Genomic DNA, 13,620 nt, shown 5'->3' with positions numbered 1-13,620 from the left:
ACATGTCCTAGGCAAAAATTAGGGGCAAAAGAATAAGATGCAAAAAGTAAAGCAAGCAACGATCACTTGAATCGAAAACCGAAGGGCGGTTCAAGTGATAATCTTCTAGAAGCAAGCGTCTTGCAGCATCTACACTCCTGGCTCAGGCATCTCACCCGAAGCAACTAGGGAACGGGAAGGGCAGCAATCACAGATGTAATTGTTTAAGCCAAAAATGTACAGCCTACCCTGGCCAGCCATTCTTCAGAAAATCCCTTTGTAAATCTTTCTGTATAAACATTTGAATATCAATAAAATATCCATTTGTTTCTTTTCTTTCTTGACCATGTGATTATGCCTCTGAATTGGTTTTTCATAAAAATTGTACGAAATTCCATTAATAATCGGTCAATAAAAGAAAATTGGAGGGGTTCCTGTAAAATCCATAATCTCCTGCATAAAGGCTCACAAAAATACTCCCTCGCGTCAATGACAGAAAGTCCTCCAAGAAGAAGAGGACAGGGAGAGCCACTCACTTTTCTAAATAAATGAACAAAAAATAAAAAAAAATAAAAAAAAAATAAAAAAAAAATTGTATTGCATTTGTGCATCACACACACATTAGTCGCACATTCAAAGACCTTATCATGAGGCAACCGCATAAAATAGAAAAATAGAAAATTGCTTGTGTATGACAGCAGCAAGCAAAATGCAAAGATTCAGAAAATCAACAGCATCATACAGAATAACTGAGCCTGGAGAGGCTTGCCGAAAGAATACTCTCAAAATAACTGAGCCTGGAGAGGCTTGCCGAAACAATACTCTCTCAGAATAATTGAGCCTGGAGAGGCTTGCCGAAACAATACTCCTACAAAAAAACTGAGCCTGGAGAGGCTTGCCGAAATAATACTCTCTCATAATAACTGAATTTAATTTCTTTAGCACTTTTAATTTCTGTACAGCAAAAGCCAAAAACATAAAAAAGGCAAAATACAGAAAAAGCCAAATCAGAAGAAAAGGCAAAATACAGAAATAGCCGAAAATGAAAAAAGGCAAGGATATAGAAAATCCAACAAACAGCTTGTACCGAATAACTAAGCCTGGAGAGGCTTACCAAAATAATACTCCACATCCTCCACAGTATGCAGAATAACTGAGCCTGGAGAGGCTCGCAGAAATAATACTCCCCAGAGGGAACCTCAGCTCAAGCTCACGGAAAAATCCCCAGCGAGAGCTATCAAAGCAAAATCGACGCAATCCCCAATGGAAGTGCGATCATCCAAACAGTATATACAAGTCAAAGGACTTAACACTTCCTCAGTGAAGATAGCTCTCCAACTCAAGTGTCGAGTGAGGCTAAGCCTGTAGAGGCTTCCTAAATAATACTCTGGGATACATAAGATCCCTCATTCCCCAATCGCCTACTCAGAGGCATCCCTGCAAAAGGAGAAAAATCAAAAAAACATCAATAACCATTCCCCAAGCGGAATTTGGCACTCAGCCGAACACTGAACTTCAAATCCCCAGTCGCCTACTCAAGAGGCACCCCTTCAAAAAGAGAAAAAATCAAAAAGATCAATAATCATTCCCCAAGTGGAATCTGGCTCTCAGCCAATCATTGAACATCAAGGTGATATGCCTAACAGAAGAGGCTAATCAAAATCAATGACAAAATCCCCCAGTGGATAACAGCCTACACAGAGGCAGCAAAATCAGAAAACCAAAAGAGACACCCGAACAAGGATAACCGGGATACTCCACCAACGTCGAAAGGACGTCAGCCAATCATAAGGCATCGCTCACATCAGAAAGAGCATCTTTGTGTCTGCACCCCAAAGGAATCAGAAATTCCCCAGTGGGCACCAACTACGTAATGGAAAGTTGGGACACAAGAACCTATGAGTAACTGCACATCCCCTAGACGGATCCCTGCGTTATCCAGCCCTCAGTGGCACAAAAATCGAAAAACAACCGTCGAAGCAGCATCGTGGACTGTGGAGACAAAATCATCACAAATCCCTGAAAAGGAGATATTCACGCTATCCCGTCGTCACAAACACGGAGGTATGCAGCTTCCGGCTCGAGCAATGAGCGAAGCTATCTCTGGAAAGGAGGTACTCACTGCTTACCGTTGTCACAAGGGTACTTAGCTTCCGGCTCGAACAAAGAGTGAAGCTAAGCCTGGAGAGGCGGTACTCATAGCTTCCAGCTTGGGCAGCAAGCGAGACAAAGCCTGGAGAGGCGAAACTCACACTGCTCACCGTCGTCACAAAGGTGCTTAGTTTCCGGCTCGAACAAAGAGCGAGACTAAGCCTGGAGAGGCGAAACTCACACTGCTCACCGTCGTCACAAAGGTGCTTAGTTTCCGGCTCGAACAAAGAGCGAGACTAAGCCTGGAGAGGCGAAACTCACACTGCTACCGTTGTCACAAGGGTACTTAGCTTCCGGCTCGAACAAAGAGTGAAGCTAAGCCTGGAGAAGCGGTACTCACAGCTTCCAGCTTCGGCAGCAAGCAAAGCAAAACCTGGAGAGGCTACTCGACAATTTTCCACCGGAAGACGCTACAAGTTAGAAGGTCGGCGCATCACCAGGACAATTGGGTCAACTCCTTTACTTGTCAGCCGGTACACCAAAAGGCCGTCCGACTAAGTAAAGGGGGGGCAGCTGTAGACCCCTAAAATTGTCCGGGTCGGAAATAAAACTCGAAGACCCTCAAAGATCGAAGGAAAAGTCAGCCAGAAGGACTCCTAGAAGACCATAGGATGGCTATCTGTAGATTTAGAGGTCTTAGAGTAGCTTAAAATAAGGAAGTGGAGGGAATGAAGCCCAATACGGCCGTACTACACTTAATACGGCCGTATTGAAGCTTCAACACGGCCGCAGCGAACTCAATACGGCGTATTGAAGTTTCTGAAACTTCAATACGGCCGTACTGAAATCAATACGGCCGTATTGAAGCTTCAATACAGCCGCAGTGAACTCAATACGGGCGCATTGAAATTTCTGAATTTCAATACGGCCGTATTGAACTTCAATACGACCGTATTGAAGTTCAAAAATTTCAATACGGCCGTATTGATTCTGTAGACCGTATTGCGCCTATTCCCTATAAATATGACGTCAATTGGACGTCATTCCACACTTTCACACATAGTTTTAACCCTCTCCTTGAGTATTCTGGGGTTTTTGAGCAGTGTTCTGCCCTAGAAATCACTCGGAGAGTTGATCCGACGAAGTTCTTGAGCCCCGAGCCATTTTGCTTGAGGATCGAACCTAGTCGAAGGGAAATCCTCCGGATTTCCATAGTTAAAAGTTTTTAGGAAGGAGCGAGCGAGCTTGTAGAGCGAGGGAACGCCAAAAAGCTTCCCAGTTTTACTCAATATATAAAAGCACGCTTCAAGAGGTTTCTTCTTAAATCCTTCCTTTTACTGCTTTCTGTGTGCATATTTAAACTGTCATCATGTAGATAGTTAATTTATAATTGCTTAGAATAAATAGGGGTAATTTAGTAATTTTACACTGTTATTTTAGAAATAATCTGTCATAGGGAACCCGAAAGGGGCGCTGTGGGGTGCTAACACCTTCCCCACGCGTAACCGACTCCCTTACCCAACTCTGGTTGTAATGGCCAAAGTTGATTTATAAAATCAATTGCCTTATCCCTTTTTCCAATGTTTTGAGTAAAACATTGGTGGCGACTCCATGAACCCTTTTACTACGAAAACCACTAATCCATGGAGGGTCCCGCTTGGGATTAACATGGATTGGTGAGACATTTAATAAATAAATTGGATAAGATCGACAAGGTCTCAGTTTGAGAACAAGTCGTTCTAATAATCCAATACATTTTCAAAACTAAAATAAAAGCGAGCTCGACCGTCTTCGCGACCGCCGAGGCCCGTTTGGGCCGGTGGCGACATGGAGAAGTCTTTTACAAATCTTCTATAAAAGCTAGCCAAGCCATGAAAGCTTTTAATTTCTCCAACACTCTTTGGGGTGGGCCATTCTTGAATAGCCTTTATTTTCTCAGAGTCAACTTGGACTCCTTCTTTGCCAACAATGAATCCTAAAAACTTCACTTGTTCTTGACAAAATGTACATTTTTCAAGGTTGGCATAAAGGTGGTTGACTCTAAGAATTATTAAGACTTGCCTTAGATGTTCAAGATGTTCATCTAAGGTCTTACTATAGATAAGTATGTCATCAAAGTAGACGACAACAAACTTACCTATACAATCCCTAAGAACATGATTCATTAAACGCATGAATGTACTAGGGGCATTAGTGAGGCCAAAAGGCATCACTAACCATTCATATAAACCAAACTTGGTCTTAAAAGCGGTTTTCCACTCATCACCTTCTTTAATTCGAATTTGGTGATAACCACTTTTAAGGTCAATTTTGGAAAATACAATTGCCCCATGCAATTCGTCTAACATATCATCTAGCCTAGGGATTGGGTGCCTATATTTTATTGTAATGTTATTGATGGCTCTACAATCAGTGCACATCCTCCATTTGCCATCTTTCTTAGGCACCAAAAGAACGGGGACGGCACAAGGGCTAAGGCTCTTTTGAACCCATCCCTTCTTCAACAAGTCATCAACTTGAGATTCTATCTCTTTGGTCTCTTGGGGATTAGTCCTATAGGCAGGCCTATTAGGAAGACTAGCCCCCGGAATAAGGTCTATTTGATGTTCTATCCCTCTTAAAGGTGGAAGTCCACTTGGAACTTCTTGAGGAAATAGATCATCAAATTCTTTTAGAAGTTGTTGAACCTTAGGAGGTGGCTTCGTTCCATGCACGCCCTTGATCTTGGTTCAACAAGGAGACTCCAAAGAAGATGGAAAGATGGTGGTGATGTTGGCGGAAGCACAAAGTGAGGATGGTTTGCTCAAGGTTGTTTCATCCAAGTGTAGGATGAAACCTATTTAGGGTTTTGCTCTCTTAGGGTGGAGATGGGAGGAGGTTAGCCAAAGGCAACCTAGAAACTAAGGGAGAGTTGGTGTTTAGGGTGGTGGTGGTCACGCTCAAAGGGGAGGAAGGTGTTTGGTGGGGTGTTGCTCTTTTTGGCTAGCTCACTTCACTAAGGTAGGTGAAGGCCAACCAAGGAAGGCCAAGCTCAACTCACTCATGGTGGTTTAGGGAGGAGGAGAAGGGAGGGGCCGTGGAGTACCTAGAGACTATGGAAGAGAAGTTGAGGCAAAAAAATGCACACTCAAATTCAATATATCCAAAGTATGTACAAGGTGATAGGCTAGGGTATAAATAGGAGTGCTAGCATCTAGGGTTTCATTTGGTGTTGCATTGGCCGAAATTCATCAAGCCAAATGCATACTAAATGAGATGCAAATTAACCCTAAATGCTACTTGGTGGCCAAGTTTGGCATCTAAGGGTTTAGGTTGGCTACAACAAGGTGCATGATAAGTCTATGCACCTTGGCCCTCCAATTGGGCCTAAGCCTACCTAACACCAAAAATGTCCAAACAATTCCACTAAGTGTGCGTCACCCTCCTAATGGACACGCCTAGCCCATTTTGAAATTAACCTAAGCATCTAAACACCCCAAAATACAAGGGCAAAATGGGAAATACAAAGAAATAAACCCTAGGACTAAAATACCCCAAAATACAAGGGTAAAAATGGAAAACAAAATAAATCCTAAACTAATGAAGCTTAGGAGAGTATTAGTACTCTATTATCATGAGGAGAGTGTCCCTTGGTGTGTGAACACCCTCCTCCTCTTCAACCCTCCTAGCCATGGACCTAGTCATGGGGCCCACATGAGTCTTCAAGGATGGTCCTCCATCATTCTCTAAGATTCTCTTGATCTCCCTGTTTGAAATTTCAGCTTGCCCATTGGTTTGGGGGTGGTAGGGTGTAGAAATTCTGTGCACTACCCCATACTTCTTGAGCAAAGCCTGCATAGATTTATTACAAAAATGGGTGCCTTGATCACTAACAATAGCTCTAGGTACTCCAAACCTACAGAATAGGTGAAATCTAACAAAATCCACAACAACCCGAGCGTCATTAGTTCTGGTGGGTCTGGCTTTAACCCATTTTGAAACATAATCAACAGCTAAAAAAGAATTTAGGAAAAACCAAAAGAAACAGGAAAGGGACCCATGAAATCAATACCCCAGACATCAAACACCTCATATAATAGCATAGGCTGCTGAGGCATCTTCTGTCTCCATGTAAGGGATCCTCCTGCACGCTAACACTACTCACAAGTGCTACAAATCTTCCACGCATCTCTGAAGATGGTGGGCCAGTAGAAACCACAATCGAGCCCCTTGCGAGCTATCCTCTGAATGCCTAGATGACCACCTGGTGTGGAAGAGTGACAAAACTGCATGACCGAATCAATCTTATGATTTGGTATGCATCTCCTGATCACCTGGTCAGTGCACAACTTCAACAAATAAGTGTCATCCCAAATATAATGCTTAGCATCACTCTTAATTTTATCAATTTGAGCTCGTGATGCTAAGGGAGGAAAAACAAAAGCAACTAAAAAATTAACAATGTTTGCAAACCAAGGGGTGGTAGAAGAAACAAAAACAGAAGAGACAATCAACAAATTTTCATCAGGAAAATTATCCTAGATGGGCAAGACATCAACACTATCTTGAGCTCTTTCAATTTTGCTGAGATGGTCTGCCACTAAATTTTGAGCTCCACTCCTGTCCCGAATATCCAAATCAAACTCCTGGAGCCAGAGCATCCACCTGATCAATCTAGGCTTTGACTCAGCCTTTTTCAACAGGTACTTCAGAGTTGCATGGTCAGTATAGACAATAACACGAGAACCAAGCAAATAAGCTCTAAATTTATCAAGAGCAAAAACAATGGCAAGAAGCTCTTTCTCTGTGGTAGTGTAGTTTTCTTGGGCAGCGTCCAAAGTCCTGGAAGCATAATATATCACTCGAGGCAACTTGTCAACTCTCTGTGCCAAGACAACTCCCAATGCATAATTGGATGCATCACACATAAGATCGAATGGGACTGTCCAATCAGGTGCCTGAATGATTGGAGTGGTGGTGAGTGCTTCCTTGAGGCAGTCATAAGCCTGTTTACACCTATCATCAAAAACAAAATCAACATCTTTCTGCAGTAGATTGGATAGCGGAAGGGCCTTCTTACTGAATTCTTTGACAAAGTGCCTGTAGAAACCTGCATGGCCAAGAAAAGATCGAACCTCTCGCACGCAAGAGGGGTAAGGAAACTGTGAAATAATTGAGACTTTCGCAGGATCTACTTCTATGCCCTTACTAGAAATAATATGCCCCAAAACTATACCCCGTTCTACCATGAAGTGACATTTTTCAAAATTCAGAACAAGATCAGTTTCAATGCATCTATTAAGCACTCTATCCAAATTATCTAAGCATGTATCAAAAGAGGATCCATATACAGTGAAATCATCCATAAACACCTCTATGCAATTTTCAAGAAAATCAGAACAGATACTAAGCATGCACCGCTAGAAGGTACCAGGGGCATTCCAGAGGCCAAAGGGCATCCTCCTATAGGCAAAAGTGCCAAAGGGGCAGGTGAATATGGTTTTCTCTTGATCCTCAAGAGCAATATGGATTTGAAAATAACCAGAAAAACCATCAAGAAAGTAGTAGTGAGATTTACCTGCCAGACGCTCAAGCATCTGGTTAATGAAAGGCAGCGAAAAATGATCTTTCCTGGTTGCTTGATTTAGCCTTCGGTAGTCGATGCAGACCCTTAAACTATTTTGCACTCTAGTGGGAATGAGCTCATCCCTCTCATTTTTCACAATAGTGAGGCCTGTCTTCTTGGGGACCACCTGGACCGGACTCACCCATTGACTATCTGATATAGGATAAATGATTCCAACTTGAAGAAGCTTGGTCACCTCCTTCTTCACTACATCCAAAATGACAGGGTTGAGTCGCCTCTAGGGCTGTCTAAATGGTTTAACTCCATCCTCTAAGAGTATCCTATGCATGCAAGTGGATGTGCTGATACCAGGAATGTCCGCCAGGGTCCAACCGATGGCTTTCTTATGCTTTTTCAGAACGTGCAACAATTTCTCCTCTTGAACAGCATCAAGGGAGGTGGAAATGATCGCTGGCAACTTCTCATCATCCTCCAAGTAAGAATACTTGAGGTTCTCTGGTAGAGGCTTTAATTCTGGAATGGGTGCTGGCTGAACAGTAGAAGGAACTAAGGGTTCCACAACATGTACCTCAACCTGCAAGTTAGATTCATGTGTACTTCCTGAAACATGGTTAGTGCATTCTGACTCCAAAGAAATAATATCCAGAGGTACAACACCCAAAACATCATATATAAAATCAGATTTATTTTTGGAACAGGAATCAAAATCGGATACAGAAATAGATTCAAAATCAAACTCAGAAACAGATTCAGAAACATAATCAGATTCAGCGCATGCAAGAGAATTATATAGATCAGATAGAAAAAAATGTTTCTTATCATGCAAAGAATAAAAATCAGAAGCATACTCATCAACAACATCATCAAGTATCTCAGCATGAAAAATAGAATGGTCTTCAGATGGATGTCTCATGGCATCAAGATTATTAAAATGGACAATACTATCACCAAATTCCATGGACAATGTACCAACATACACATCAATCTTAGTTCGGGCTGTTTTCAAAAATGGTCTGCCTAAAATGATTGGGGCAGATCCATGGGAGAATCCCTCCTCCATATCAAGAACATAGAAATCAGCAGGAAAAATTAGTCCACCTAGCCGAACTAAGACATCCTCAATGAAACCTGTAGGGTGGGCGACACTTCTATTTGCCAACTGTATCACCACACCCATAGGTTGCATAGGACCAAGAGACAGAGATTTAAAAATGGTCAGAGGCATGACATTTATAGAAGCACCCAAATCAAGCATGGCATTTTCAAATTTGCTATTCCCAATAATACAAGGTATGTAGAAAGTACCTAGGTCCTTACATTTTTCAAGAATATGCGGAACAGATTTACCTATCAAAGCAGACAGATTTCTGCCCATGCTGATTCTCTCATTTCCCTTCATTTTCCTCTTATGAGTGCACAGCTCCTTCAAGAATTTTGCATATCTCAGGATTTGCTTTATGGCATCAAGCAGAGGTATGTTCACCTCTACTTTCCTGAAGGTCTCCAATATTTCCTTATCCACCTCTTCCATTTTTTTGCTTGGAATCAATTTAGGAGGAAATGGAAGAGGGATAGGGGGCTGCTATAAATCAGAATTGGTGTTGGAAGAAGGTCCACCTGCATGAAAACTTCGGGCACCAACTGGTTCATCATTTTGCTCAGGTGTAGATGCTGGAACTGGTACTGGCACTAGCACAGGTGCAGATACTGATAGGGGTGGAGGTACTGCAGTGGGTATATCAATCTGTTTTCCCGACCTCAATGTGATGGCACTCACATTTTTTGGATTTTGCACAGTCTGAGAAGGCAATCTATCAAAATTTTGTGACTGTGCCTGATTAAGTTGAATAGCCATCTGCCCCATCTGATTGGTCAAGCTCTAAATGGAAGCTCTAGTCTCTTGCTGGAATTGCATATTTTGAAGAGTCATCTGCCTCACTAACTCCTCCATTGTAGGTTCAGAAGTAGAAGGTTGAGGAGCTGGTGGTGTAGGAGCTTCATGTTGTCTCTGTTGCTGCTGTTGGATAGGGGGAGGCACATATCTGCTGGGAGCAGCATTGTTTTGGAAGGGAGGGGATGGTTGTTGTTGTTGCTGCTGGTTAGACCATCTGAGATTGGGATGATTTCTCCAACCTGGATTGTACCTATTACTAGAGAGGTCATAACTCTGCTGTTGTTGTTGCTAGACAGGAGGTCTGTTGTAAATATTTGCAGCATATGCCTTTGGATGCTCATTTACTCCTAACTATTGTAGAGAAGGGCATACATTTGTATGATGATCAATTGAAGAACAAAGGCCACAGACCCTTGCTACAGATGTAGATTTTTGATTTGCAGCAAGTTGAGTCACCAGGTTGACCAATGCATCAAGCTTACTCTCCAGCTTTTTCTCTACATCAATGGCCACATCATGAACTCCTCTGATGATAATTGCATTGTCATTTCTGGTACTAAATTATTGAGAGTTCGAGGCCATCTTTTCTATCAAGTGCCTGGCTTCAGCTGGGGTCATGTCACCAAGTGCTCCACCACTTGTAACATCTATCATACTCCTTTCCATGTTATTCAGCCCCTCATAGAAATATTGCAGCAACAACTGCTCAGAAATCTAGTGGTGAGGACAGCTTGCACACAACTTCTTGAATCTCTCCCAGTACTCATATAAGCTCTCTCCACCAAGTTTCCTAATCCCTGATATATCTTTTCTGATTGCAGTTGTCCTCGAGGCAAGGAAGAATTTCTCCAGAAACATTTTTTTCAGATCATTCTAGCTAGTGATGGACCTGGGAGCCAAATAATACAACCAATCTTTAGCAACTCCCTCCAATGAGTGTGGAAATGCCTTCAGGTAAATGTGGTCCTCTTGAACATCAGGAGGCTTCATGGTAGAACAAACAATATGGAACTTCTTCAGATGTTTATGTGGATCCTGACCTGCATGACCATGAAACTTAGGAAACAAATGGATTAGTCCAGTTTTAAGCACAAAAGGAACATCCTCTTTAGGATATTGAATGCATAGACTCTCATATGTGAAATCAGGTGCAGCCATCTCCCTAAGAGTCCTCTCACGAGGTCCATTATAAGGTTGTTCACCCATGTTTTCTGGTTGACTTGAATCAATCTCAGATGCAACACTTACACTATGACTATGACTATCACTATCTAAAGATGGAATGATATGCTCTCTAATTAGTCTATGGAATGTCCTATCAATCTCAGGATCAAATGGATGCAAAAAACTTGGATTGCTCCTAGTCTTGCACTACATGCAACACATGCATTAGGACACGTGAACAGTAGGGGTAAAATGGGAATTTTCATGAAAACTCAAAAAACATCAAAACTAATGCACCAATATCATCCTAAAATCATTAGAAACTACCACAAAAGATTTGAGAGAAAAATTCAAATCCTAGCTATATGAACTACCTAAGAAAAGTTTGGAAAAATAGGAATAAAACTTCAAAAATAGACAAAAAATATTAAACGGCCTTTTTTTGAAAATCTAGCTGGGACCAAACGGCCTGGCCGTTTGGGTTTGATAGATCTTTTTTTTTACTACACAAAATGAGAAAAAAGTTTGCCTAATTCTGATAACCAGAGCCAAAGTTATGGCCGTTTGAAGTTTTGCTGAAAACTATTTTCAAAAATTTTGGTGTATCTCCAAATCTTGACCAAACTATGTGCCCTAGCTATTTTTTACACAAAATATAGGCTGAAAGAAGTTACCACACAAAATTTGAGGCAAAAATAACAAGTCTAGCTATCAAAACCAAAAATCACAATTAATTGGAAAAATTGGGTACTATTCATCACTATTCACCGCCACATGAAATGCAACATTTTTAACTTGGACCCGATTTTCACACCCCAAACAGAGGAGTAGTAGACATCCAAAACAGAGTATGCCTACACACACTAAAACAAAAATAGAGAAGAATATCAACAATTAAGAACAAATCAGATATTAAAATAAGTACAGAAAGGTAAGAAAATAAGGGAAAATAAGGGAAAACAACAACGCCAAATTTGATCGAAGACGTATCCGGTCAAATAAAAACAATAAAATGCAGTACTTGGAAGTTGTCCTAGGTCGTCTCCCAAGGACCGTTTTTTTCTGTCAAAGGCTTAAACACACAAAGTGGGGGGGGGGGGTTTCGTTTAGATTTTTTTCAGTTTATAACACATTAAAAAGCAATAAAGCGCAGGTAGCACAACAAATGAAAAAAGGATTGGCTCCCTGGTTCTCAGATTGCAACTCTTTTATCCCTGGTTCTCAAAAGATTTCTCTATTCATAACTTAATCTTTGTTCCATCCGAGTTAACCAACTAGGCGAAGATTAACTCAGGATTTCCCTACACGAATTAAGCAAACGTATACAACATTAAACCTCCCCACAAGATTAAGCAACATGTGAGCAACCTGATTCATTAAGCATGAACAGGTGTCAAAAACGTTTCAGAGGTTCAATGAAGAAGAACAAAGAAGAACACAGATACAAATATAACTCCCAGCCCTCATCAAATATAACTCCATTGTTTGTCTATACTCTTCAACACTCATGTTCCTTTGTTGGAGTCTTTGGAGCTTGTTCATGAGCTCCCTAGTATAATATAAGGGTATGTGTCTCCTCCTTAATGCACTCCTCAATTCATTCCAATATTAAATTCGAGGGTCATTATGAAGACGCCTATCCCTAACAAGGGATTTCCACCAATATATGGCGTGGCTTTGAAAGCTTAGGGTAGCAAGAGACACCTTTCTCTCTTCACTTACTTGATGGCAAGTAAAGATTTGTTTAACCTTCATTTCCCAATCAAGATACCCCTCTTCACTTTCTTTTGCTTTAAAATATGAATTTCCTCCTCTAGGATTGCAAGTTGGGCCTCTCTTTCAATTTTCTCTTTAAGTTTTTTTTTGGCCTCTTGCTCTCTCCAAAGTTTTAGTGATTTCAATTCATGTGCTACTTTTGAAAGATTTTTGTATTCACTTGAATCACTATCACTTTGATGAGGAGAATATTCTTCCATTATGGGCGGAAGTTTTTCTTTTATAAAAGACTTTTTAAAAGCAAATTTTGAAGGTTTAGACTAAGTACTTGGAGGACTAAGTATACAAATTGAACTTTGGAGGGAGGTGAGCTACTAAGAGCCACTTAATAACCAAGCCTCTTCAAGTAAAAATTACTAATCCCCCTTGTAGTTAATCTTCACCTAAAACCATTTTTGAATGAAAATATTTTTGTTTTTATTGTGTTAGTGACCTATCTAGACGAACAAATATGTATTAAAAAATTAAATTGCAGAATTTAAAAGCTAATTAAATGAGTTCCTAAGGTGAAAGCTTGATAGGTACCAAAGACCCTCAAGGACCACTTTCACCAAGTCTAAACGCAAACTAGGGTTCTATGGAGGGATGGTTGTGTACCAAAGACACTTCCAAGAGACTCCAAATGGCCAATTACAATTTGAAACTAAAAAAGTAAAACAGAAAATGAATCAAAGGTGGCTTTAAAATTGAAAGAAATTAGCCACCAAAATTAAAGAGAGAATTAGAGACGGATTTTGCAACTAAAACAATTTTGTGACTGAAAATTCCGTTTCTAATACTTCTCTAACTTTTGTTTTCTTTTGTTAAACAACTTTCCAAGTTGAATCCGCAGCTATGTAGGAAGGTGCAGCAGCCAAGATCAAAGTGTTTGAGGTAGGAAGATGTAGTGTTTAGTAGCTAGCCGAGAGTTCACCAAATTTGTCGCCCTTCCACAAGTCTTTCTTAGCTATCTTTTGATGACCCTTGTAGAACTAGCTTCTAAAGAAACTTGTTAGCTCAATCTTAGGCCACACTTAGAGATTAAATTCAAACACAAACAGCTAAGACATTTTGTGAGTAAGAAGACAAAGAGTAGAATTAATGAAGTAGATGTACAAAGATGACATCAAGGCTAGCTTCAAGAAAGAATACTCCTAAGAATGGTTCTAGA

At 40.8% G+C, this 13,620-nt stretch overlaps 1 protein-coding gene and 1 non-coding gene across 2 annotated transcripts; one reads left to right on the top strand and one right to left on the bottom strand.

Annotated features, from left to right (window-relative positions):
- Positions 1–6,587: 6,587 nt before the first annotated feature.
- LOC145955106 (uncharacterized) lies at positions 6,588–8,861 on the bottom strand. Its single transcript, XM_083069810.1, has 4 exons — positions 7,985–8,861; positions 7,818–7,882; positions 7,481–7,646; positions 6,588–7,159 (listed from the first exon to the last, which is right to left on the bottom strand). The coding sequence occupies exons 1-4, from the start codon at positions 8,859–8,861 to the stop codon at positions 6,588–6,590; spliced, it is 1,680 nt and encodes a 559-aa protein (XP_082925936.1).
- Positions 8,862–10,241: 1,380 nt separating this feature from the next.
- Positions 10,242–10,347, top strand: LOC114915326 (small nucleolar RNA R71). Its single transcript, XR_003803312.1, has one exon. It is a non-coding gene; the product is annotated as a small nucleolar RNA R71 (small nucleolar RNA).
- The last annotated feature ends 3,273 nt before the right edge of the window (positions 10,348–13,620 follow it).

Source organism: Cajanus cajan, chromosome 1, assembly GCF_000230855.2.
Source record: "Cajanus cajan strain Asha chromosome 1, NIPB_CcT2T_4, whole genome shotgun sequence".
Lineage (NCBI taxonomy): Eukaryota > Viridiplantae > Streptophyta > Magnoliopsida > Fabales > Fabaceae > Cajanus > Cajanus cajan.
Note: the sequence above shows the minus strand (reverse complement) of the source record. Positions and strands in the feature narration are given on the sequence as shown.

What these genes read in the sequence shown, in the direction of transcription:
- LOC145955106 (XM_083069810.1), bottom strand. Translation starts at nt 8,861, where the DNA reads ATGCCTCTGACCATTTTTAAATCTCTGTCTCTTGGTCCTATGCAACCT. An exon ending in GACCCTGGCGGACATTCCTG is followed by an intron (nt 7,883 to 7,984) that starts GTATCAGCACAT and finishes TTTTGGATGTAG; the next exon opens with TGAAGAAGGAGGTGACCAAG. An exon ending in CTATATCAGATAGTCAATGG is followed by an intron (nt 7,647 to 7,817) that starts GTGAGTCCGGTC and finishes TTCATTAACCAG; the next exon opens with ATGCTTGAGCGTCTGGCAGG.